Source organism: Salvia splendens, chromosome 13 (genome assembly GCF_004379255.2).
Source record: "Salvia splendens isolate huo1 chromosome 13, SspV2, whole genome shotgun sequence".
NCBI classification, from domain to species: domain Eukaryota; kingdom Viridiplantae; phylum Streptophyta; class Magnoliopsida; order Lamiales; family Lamiaceae; genus Salvia; species Salvia splendens.
In genome coordinates, this window is record NC_056044.1 from 16,546,595 (window position 1) to 16,557,391 (window position 10,797).

The 10,797-nt window shown below is 34.7% G+C and overlaps 2 protein-coding genes across 2 annotated transcripts; one reads left to right on the top strand and one right to left on the bottom strand.

Moving 5' to 3' along the window:
* Positions 1–1,641: 1,641 nt before the first annotated feature.
* LOC121760593 (protein FAR1-RELATED SEQUENCE 5-like) lies at positions 1,642–5,797 on the bottom strand. Its single transcript, XM_042156235.1, has 4 exons — positions 5,157–5,797; positions 4,220–4,738; positions 2,436–2,488; positions 1,642–2,042 (listed from the first exon to the last, which is right to left on the bottom strand). The coding sequence occupies exons 1-4, from the start codon at positions 5,795–5,797 to the stop codon at positions 1,642–1,644; spliced, it is 1,614 nt and encodes a 537-aa protein (XP_042012169.1).
* A 298-nt stretch (positions 5,798–6,095) lies between these two features.
* On the top strand, positions 6,096–7,514 carry LOC121760595. The gene is made up of 3 exons (XM_042156236.1): positions 6,096–6,499; positions 6,591–6,607; positions 6,844–7,514. Exons 1-3 carry the CDS (start codon positions 6,096–6,098, stop codon positions 7,512–7,514), a joined length of 1,092 nt encoding a protein of 363 aa, XP_042012170.1.
* The last annotated feature ends 3,283 nt before the right edge of the window (positions 7,515–10,797 follow it).

The following is a 10,797-nucleotide window of genomic DNA, read 5'->3' on the forward strand; positions in this document are numbered from 1 at the left end:
TTTGGGCTGTATTTCTGGATTTAAATGCATTTTTATTTTGATCATCTCCATATATATATATATATAGGGTTTTCATCTACCAAAATAAGTCCCTAACTATAGAAATACAGACCATATATGGACCGTTAGATTTGGAGATTAATGGCGACGATCTGGAATGACTCCTCGTTTTTGTTGGGTCATAATAAGACGGATTTGTGTCATGTGAGGGGTAAATTAGGAATAAAAAAAATTAGGAACCGTCGTTCCGTTTTTTAATTGCGGGTTAATTGGGAGTCATTACTCCACACGCTAAACTCTTCCACTTTCCCTCAAATCTTCTTCTTCTTCCACAAAATCAAGAAAATCCCTACCTCCACACAAAGCGGCTACTCCACAAAATCAGCTACTCTACAAAAACCCTCATCCTAATTTTCGATTCTGAAATCGACGAGGAGGGTGAACCAAAAGCCTACTTCAACAATGGTCGACACTTGAGCATCTAGATTGGCGAGGCATGACGGAAAAGGTTAGTAAGATTTCGTACAGCGATTGACTTAAAATTGATAAAATCTGGCAAAATTTTCACTTCAATTGGTTGGATGTCACGTAGTGTATCAGAGAATGACGGTGATGAAGAAGATACTGCCGATCCCAAAAGCACCGAAAGGATGTTTAGATTACCACTATTTTAATGAAACGATGTTTAGAGCTTGTAATTCTCATTTTTTAAACCATGTTTATATGTCGGCTGGATGTCATTGTTACTTTATATTATCTCATCTATAAGATGAGATAAACTTCCATTACAATGACCTTGGAATGCTTTCCTCTTGTTTCTTGTAGACGATAGCCCATGTGATGAGCATTACTTGATACATTGGGTCATAGTAAATGAATATTTGTGTCATAGCATTGTTAGGTTAATTTGTGTCATTATATACCCACATTCGAGGCATGGAATATAACTACTGAGTACCAAAATGTCTCATACAATTTGATCGAAATGTTCGTATCAAACAAACTGAATATTAGTACGACCGAAGAATATTCTTATGTTTTGAACATATTAAAAAAACCAAATACAAGATTGTTCTCATGTTTTAAACATATTAAAAAAACCAAATATTAGTACGACAGAAGAATACACAAACAATAACCAAAAACATCATCTATGCTTTTGGGTCATACTAAACGAATATTTGAGTCATGGAAACATATGGGTAAATTGAGTCATAATAATCGAATATTCGAGACATGACATAAAACTACTGAGTACAAGAATACCGTTATAATGCCCAAAACATCATCTATTCTTTTGGGTCATACTAGATGAATATTTGGACCATGGAAACTTATGGGTAAATTGAGTCATAATAATCCAATATTCGAGTCATGACAAAAAACTACTGAGTACCAGAATGCCTAATACAAATCTGAACGAACTGAGTAATTTCAAATAACGTGACATTGCAAATAAAATGGACTCCAAAAAAACACTAAAATTGACGTTACTTCAAAAAACAGAATACATGGTATCAAACTTCAGAATTTCTTCTAGACACCGCTTTTCTTTCTCTTTGAATTTGTCCTAATTCCTTGAATCGTGGTGACCCCACTCCTGACATTTCTTGCATTGACACAAAGGCTTGTTCTTAAGCTTTAAAGCCTTCTCCACTCTTGAGCGGAGTCCACTCTTGAGGGGAGTCTACTACCAGATCCCTTCGTGCTGACGACTTCAGGTGGTTGAACATCTACTTCCTGGGGTGCGCCAGCCCCATAAAATTCCTCAATTAGTTTATTCTTCTGGGTTGTAGATGTTACTACACCGTCGGCGAAAATCTTTTGTCTTGCTTCACGAACAATAGATGTCAGCTCATGAATTTGATCAATATCGACACATACAGCCTGGTACAAACCCAAAATCTCTCCCAACAAAATCGGTTGTGCCTTCTTCTTCTCATCAACATAAACATGCGTTACTACATCTTGGTATTGGACAACATGAACAACCTTAACTAGAGGAGATTTCAAACTCAATGGCGTTGTCCAATGTTGGGAAGCTACGACCAACAAATGGTTTAAGCTCTACAGGGCATTCTGGTGTATTTAAATCTGTAATAATTCTTAATTGGAACACTCCTAAAAACTAACGATGAAGTAAAGACAAGTTTCCATCTACTGGATTTAGAATGATAATATGTCATAATAAAGACAAATCGCGGCATACAACGCGTACAAACTATCTTCCATGAAAATGGGGCATACTAAATACAAATTGAAGCATAGCAGAAAAATCAATATGATAATATAGGTGAAAAGATTCATAAAACAGAAGACAGTGACAATCACAGATACAAAAATATGAATCGGAGCATAACAAACAAATGAAAATAAAAAACATAACCATAACCATAACCTGTATTCTCAAGAATGAAGTATGATTGATTATCTACGTGCGAAGTAGAATGTGTGCCGGATTCCATTTTTGGAGTTAGGATACGGAAATCTATACAAAGCAAAAAACAATGGGTTTTGTTATCAAAACATTAAACAAAAACAATGAAGATTCATAAACTAGAATTGTAGGTTACGATTCTGACCGCCGGCTGAAATGAAAAATGATATGAGAAACGATGACAATATATGTGGGATCTGCCAACGACGATGGTATAGAATTGAAAATGGAACAGATTGATCTGGAACACGACAACGACGAAATTTGGAAACTAATTGCTCAAGAATAATAAATCTCCTTGGAATTAAGTTTAATGGAAGATGAATGGAAGATCGTGTGAAGAATATAGACGATATGAAGGAGTTGAAGTTATGGAATGTTGATTCATCACTCACGCAGATGATTTGTTAGTGAGAGGCAACATTAACAGCCTATTAGATGATATGACATAAGTAACCTTATAGGATTATTAGTGATTAAAATAATAATATTTCAGAAATTTATCTAGCCATTAGATATTCTAATTTTAAGATGATCTCACCTAATCCTATGGTTGACATTCGACCTTTATTTCTTGATTTAAAGGGATTCTTGTTTTGATCAAAATCCTATATATATATAGGGTTTTGATCTATGCAAAACTAGATTTAAATACAGAAACGCAGAACAATATCATACGTAGGGCACTTTTAGGTCATGCTAACAAACCATGACCTAAAATGATCTTAGCATGACATTAAACCCAAATATTATAATATGACCTAAAATTGCTTAATTATTGACCATTAGATCATCTAATCCTAGGGCCAAGATTTGGGCTGTATTTCTGGATTTAAATGCATTTTTATTTTGATAATCTCCCTATATATATATATATAGGATAGTGATCAAGATATAACTAATCTTAAGTGTATAACTAGAGAACAAATCTCAGCCACACATCTTAATGGAATAAATATTATTTATTTTAATTATAGAAAATATGCTGAGGGTATTTTAGGAAATTACAATATGAATTTAAACATGCGATCTTACGCGATCACATATTCACATTCATTCCAAATCTGCGATTCTTTCATTCCAAATCTGATTGAATTCGCGATTCATTCATTCATTCGCGATTGAATTCACGTTTGAATTCAATTCTGAATTCAATTCTGATTACAAATCTGATTACTTCATTCGCGATTGAATTCAATTCCACGTGATTCAATTCCATGGATTCAATCATCAGATCGCATGAAGATTATTTTGATTCTGATTCATCATCTTCAGGCGAGGAATCTGAGAATTCTACAGGTAATCATTATTCCTACTATTTCTTAATTTTAATATACAATATTTTCGTGTATTGTGATTATGAAAACCGTAGTTTGTGTGGTTAGATTTATTATTGTTTCAGTGATGTTAAGTGATTATTAAAACCATATGGCCTTTGTATTATGTTTACATGGTTAAATTTATAGATGTTTTGCAAATAAGAGTGAAGTAAAATCAGAATAAGAGTGATGTATTTTCTGAACAAGAGCGAAGTGTTTTGTGAAACAGAGTGATGTGTATTGTGAACAAAAGTGCAGTGTATTCTGAATAAGATTGATGTGGTTTGTGACAAAGAGTGAAGTGTTGTCTGAACAAGAGTGATGTTATTTGTGAACAAGAGTGAAGTATATTCTGAACAAGAGTGCTGTGTTTTTTTTACAGTGGTTACGTACCAAAATGCCCCGATGAATTGAAACCAAAAATTGGGCAAAGTTTCATGACACTTGATCGTGCTTTGAGTACCTTTTGAAGAAGCTATTCTGCGATTCGGATATAGAAGTTGTCTTTATCAACGAACTCATCGGAAAATCACGGAAAAAGGCTGGAACCCAAAATTTTCTGGATGCAAACATTGATGAAAACCAGACATTATTGGCCAGCCCATATCTTTCCATTATAGCATGCCAAGTTTCCTCAAATGCATCAGGCTCTATCAACTCTGACCATACACATGCATTCAACTCCTTCTTTAATTGTTCACTACCAAGCATATTCTTTAGCAATTTGTCAGCAACTTTATTCATAACGTGCCGCATACACCACCGGTGTCTTGTATTGACAAGGACCTCCTCAACAGCAACTTTCATTCCTAAGTCTTGGTCCGTTACAATGAGTTTGGGAGCCACACCCATACACTTTACAAATTGGTTAAATAACCATGAAAAGGAGTTGGCATTTTCCTTGGACAAAAGGCCAGCAGCAAATGTCACAGGGCGACCATGATTATCCTTGCTCGTAAAAGGAGCAAATATCATACAATACCTGAAATGAAAAACAATTCACTATAAGCATGCAGAAAAAGTACATCACTCTTGTTCAGAAACAACTTCACTCTTGTTCACAAAACACATCACTCTTGTTCAGAGAATACTTCACTCTTGTTCACAAAACACATCACTCTGATTCTGATTTTACTGTAATGAACAATAAACTTCACTGAACAATTAACTCTACATTAATGAATGTATACCTGTAATGAAAAACAATTCACTATAAGCATGCAGAAAAATACATCACTCTTGTTCAGAAACCACTTCACTCTTGTTCAGAAAACACATCACTCTTGTTCAGAAAATACTTCACTCTTGTTCACAAAACACATCACTCTTATTCTAATTTTACTGTAATGAACAAATTTAACAAAACCAATTTAACAAAATAGTAATTAGTGTGCACATACCTATTGGTTGAGTATGTCGTATCAAACGACACAATATCACCATACAAATGGTAGTTTCTTCTGGCAGTAGGATCACACCAAAACAATCGTGTCAGCCTATCCTTTGAGTTGACCTCAAACTCATATGTAAATGCACTACACAACTCTTTCTTCCTTCGCATCTCATTCAATAACATCTGTGCATCAGCTCCTTCCACGTATGCTCTAAGGTCACGTCTATAGTTGCGCACTTCTAAAAGTGTACACCCTACATAATCTAATCCACCAAGCACTTCTTTAAGTAAGCTAAAACTTAAAGTTAGACCAATGTTTGCATTAGCACAATCGAGGATGAATTTCTGATGGACTAAATCCAAATTGCGGTTCAAATTCATAAAACGCTTATGGCGTCCCTCGACCATCTCGTGATTATGTTCTTCAACGAAACTTTGTATAACATAACCAACACCCATAATATACTTCCAAGACACTTTAGCATAGCAATAGCACTTAATAGAAGAACGCTTGCGTTTCAACTCAGATTGTTCACTCTTTCTTTGTTGCGTACCTTCTCGGCTACACACCACGTAAATCCAAGTAGTGACTTCTTTTTCCTTTTTCGATCCCTTCTTGTAGAAGTCCAAAGCACGATCAAGTGTCATGAAACTTTGCCCAATTTTTGGTTTCAATTCATCGGGGCATTTTGGTACGTAAACCACTGTAAAAAAAACACAGCACTCTTGTTCAGAATATACTTCACTCTTTTTCACAAATAACATCACTCTTGTTCAGACAACACTTCACTCTTTGTCACAAACCACATCAATCTTATTCAGAATACACTGCACTTTTGTTCACAAATACACATCACTCTGTTTCACAAAACACTTCATTCTTGTTTTTCACAAAACACATCACTCTGCATGCTTATAGTGAATTGTTTTTCATTTCAGGTATTATATGATATTTGCTCCTTTTACGGGCAAGGATAATCATGGTCGCCATGTGACATTTGCTGCTGGCCTTTTGTCCAAGGAAAATGCCAACTTCTTTTCATGGTTATTTAACCAATTTGTAAAGTGTATGGGTGTGGCTCCCAAACTCATTGTAACGGACCAAGACTTAGGAATGAAAGTTGCTGTTGAGGAGGTCCTTGTCAATACAAGACACCGGTGGTGTATGCGGCACGTTATGAATAAAGTTGCTGACAAATTGCCAAAGAACATGCTTGGTAGTGAACAATTAAAGAAGGAGCTGAATGCATGTGTATGGTCAGAGTTGATAGAGCCTGATGCCTTTGAGGAAACTTGGCATGCTATAATGGAAAGATATGGGCTGGCCAATAATGTCTGGTTTTCATCAATGTTTGCATCCAGAAAATTTTGGGTTCCAGCCTTTTTCCGTGATTTTCCGATGAGTTCGTTGATAAAGATAATTTCTATATCCGAATCGCAGAATAGCTTCTTCAAAAGGTACTCAAAGTCTCGGGCTAATCTTATGTAATTTTATATGAACTTTAATCATGCTCTGGAGACACAAATAAGTAATAGTGCAAAGCTTGAATACTATGATTCAACAAAAGTGCCTATTTTGCGAACAAGATTGGAAATCGAGAAACATGCATCGACGATATATAGTGGTAGTGCTTTTAATGAAATTCAAATAGAGATAGTATATGCATGTTTCTCTTTGTCTTGTGCAACTCTAGGAGTGTCTACCAGTAGAGATATTGAAGTATATGACATAAAGGACAAGGATTCAAACTCATGGACAGTGACTTACTCCATTGGTGATGACACATATTTGTGTGGATGCAAAAAATTTGAAAGACTTGGTCTATTGTGCAGCCATATATTTTGTGTGTTGAAATATAATTTTGTTAAGCTGATACCCGAGAAGTTGTGTGGAGGAAGATGGTTGAAGTCACAGTTTGTGAAGTCAATACATGGAGGTTTTTGTGATGATCAAGAAATACACCTTGCTGTGGACAAGAAGAAGATTGCATATAAAAACTTGTATGCATTATTCATTGAAACAGCACAAAGCATTGAAGGGAACATTGATAAAATCAATGCATTCGCTGCAATTATTGAAGAAGGTAAGAAGCAGCTTCTTGGAGAAGGTGTTGTTTTGTCTTCCACACAGAAGAGCGCAATGATTGAGAACTTCTATGGCTCACATGTTCCGACCAATATTGAAGTTCATCCTCCTGATGTTGTTAGTACAAAGGGAAGTGGAAGTAGGCATAAATCGAAGAGGGAGTCAGCACTGAAGTTAGCAATGAAACCAGGCCGAAAGTGTGGAAACTGTCATGAGATTGGACACCATGATTCTAGGAACTGCAAAAAGGTTCATGAGAAGGCAAACCAGAGGCAATGAGGATTTGAATAGTAATAGTTCACTTTGTAGCTTTTTTTGAGCACTAATGATTCATTTTGTTACACTTTTGATTGAATTTTATCTCAATGCAAACTTGTTTTTTGTGTTAAGCTCAGTGGCAGTAAGTGTTCAGAATACACTTCACTCCTGTTCAGAACACACATCACTATTGTTCACAAAACACTTCACTATTGTTCACAAAACACATCATTCTTGTTCAGAAAACGTATCACTCTTGTTCACAAATCACTTCACTCTTGTTCACAAAATACATCACTATTATTCTGATTTCACTTCACTGTTATTTGCAAAACAACTATAAATTTAACCATGTAAACATAATACAAATAGATACAACACAACAGTGAATTAAATAGCAATGCAAACTTGTTTTTTGTGTTAAGCTCAGTGGCAGTAAGTGTTCAGAATACACTTCACTCTTGTTCAGAACACACATCACTATTATTCACAAAACACTTCACTCATGTTCACAAAACACATCACTATTGTTCACAAAACACATCATTCTTGTTCAGAAAACGTATCACTCTTGTTCACAAATCACTTCACTCTTGTTCACAAATCACTTCACTCTTGTTCACAAAATACATCACTATTATTCTGATTTCACTTCACTGTTATTTGCAAAACAACTATAAATTTAACCATGTAAACATAATACAAATAGATACAACACAACAGTGAATTAAATAGTAAACAAGATATTAATATACAAAAAGTACTTGCTATTGAATTTAAATGAAGTTGTCTACAATAGTAGTTCATGATCGCTTGAAGTTTACAACCATTTTTTCCACATCTATTATATTTGTTTTCCCATATTCTTCAAAATGATTCAATACTAGTGACAAGTTTTTCAATGCCTCATGGTTCTTTTCAGACAATAATAGTGCGCTGCAATACTTTGCTCTAAGCCTTTGGAGTATTCCCTTGCTTCTTGCAGTTAATCCACACTTCCAATCTTGTTCACGCTCGCCATGATAACATTCCAAATGCCGCATCAAAAAAACTCCACAATCTTCTGCATTTGATGTTGTTCTCCAAGGCATTTTGAGCCTTACTATGCTCACATCGTGTATTGATTTGCTTAGGTTGTGATACCCCATTTTTGTCAAATAATGACAAAAATACAATCTCTGTAATATATCATTGTGAATATCAGAAGTAGTTTACTATAAAGAGTACTATACTTCACTGTAATCACAAAAATACTTCACTATATATCGTGTATACTTACCACATTTGCAGGTATGCTACCATATTTGATTGTTATGTCCTCATCGTCAGCATTCTTCGAATTGTCAATCCGCACTATACTTCTAGTACTAAATCTGAAGCATATGACATAGTAATGTTCTGCAGCACATATTGGAAAGAAGACCTACATAGATAATAATAATAATAATTTCAGAATAAAAACAATTAGTGAACATAACAAAGAATCAATTGTGTTCAGTATTTACCAAATCTACATCGCTCCATTTGAAATGTGGAATTTGTTCAACCTCAGTTTGTAAATTGTCACAGAATCTATCAATTAGAGTCATGAGTTCGACCCCATCAGACCGGTGAACAACTGTAAACAGCTGAAAGATGAGACAAGTCAAATCAGAATGTGACTGAAGTGTTTGGTAAATAATAGTGATGTGTTCTGTGAATAGGAGTGAAGTGTTTTCTGAACAAGAGTGATGTGTTTTCTGAACAAGAGTGAAGTGAAATCAGAATATAGTGCATATATACTTATTAAGTTTAAATATCATATAGAAATTTATATTTTTCTTACGGTTGGGTATGTTGTGAAAAAGAGGCGCCTTGATGAAGATAGAGCCCTGTATTCTTCCATATTATTCAAATAAGAAGCCCATGCGTTGATCACACCCACTTCTATTAGCGTATGTGGCAATAGTGAACAAAATTCCCTTTTTGTTACCATTATGACATTATCATCATACACTATCATGTCCCTGTTCAAATATGTGTGTGTGTTAGCACATTTTTTGTATATTTTTCTTCTGAATCTGAACTATAATATAAATCTTACTCATTTGATTCATATGTTGTCATAATCCACAAAAAGACTTTTGATTCCTTCAAGTTAAACTTGGTTTTGGCCTGAACCACCCTTTCATGGAATGGAGATTTCAATGCAGCTGATATTCTCTTCTCAGCTTTTGACCGTATCTCCATTTGTTCAATCCTAGCAGTTGCCTGTCAGGGCAAGAATGATATGAAATCTTCACTGTATAAGACCTATATTTCACTTGATGTTTGTTAAAAGTGTTGGTGAATATATGAGATATATCATTGTTTAACACTTACCACGTCTGGATTGTAAACTACTATTTCGGTAGAAGGATTTTTGCCAGATACATTCAACTCTGATTGAACACAATCATCATCAGCATATATCTCCATGCATGCTTCTATTGCAGATGCAATTTGGGCATCTACAATGTCGTCCTATTTTCATAATAAGAAATGAAAACACATCACTATTATTATGATTTCAGTTCACTCTTGTTCACAAAAACACATCACTATTATTCTGATTTCAGTTCACTCTTGTTCAAATAACACATCACTCTTGTTCAGAAAACACTTCACTCTTGTTCACAAAAACACTTCACTCTTGTTAAGAAAACACTTCACTATACACATGCAACACAGAAACCATGAAACACTCGAAGCAATTTGGGCATCCACAATGTCGTCCTATTTTCATAATAAGAAATGAAAACACATCACTATTATTATGATTTCAGTTCACTCTTGTTCACAAAAACACATCACTATTATTCTGATTTCAGTTCACTCTTGTTCAAATAACACATCACTCTTGTTCAGAAAACACTTCACTCTTGTTCACAAAACACTTCACTCTTGTTCAGAAAACACTTCACTATACACATGCAACACAGAAACCATGAAACACTCGAAGCAATTTTTTATACCTTCATCTGTGTGCTTTGTGATGTTGCTTTAGCTACATCTTCATAAAATTCATTTGTTTCCTGCAAATAGTGAAATGTGATATAACATAAGAATAAAAACTCAAAAAGTAAATAAATATTATGCATTAGTACAGAACATAATACAAATGTACAGACCAGAATCATATTGTTTAAAATATCCATGTTTTCTGTTACAAATCTTCAACTTACTGGTTTCTTTCCCAAATTAATATCAGGCAAAATTGATGTGCCTTCATTCACTAATTTGCATTTTTCATCATGGGCTTCCATCATTTTTTCCATAAGCAGAA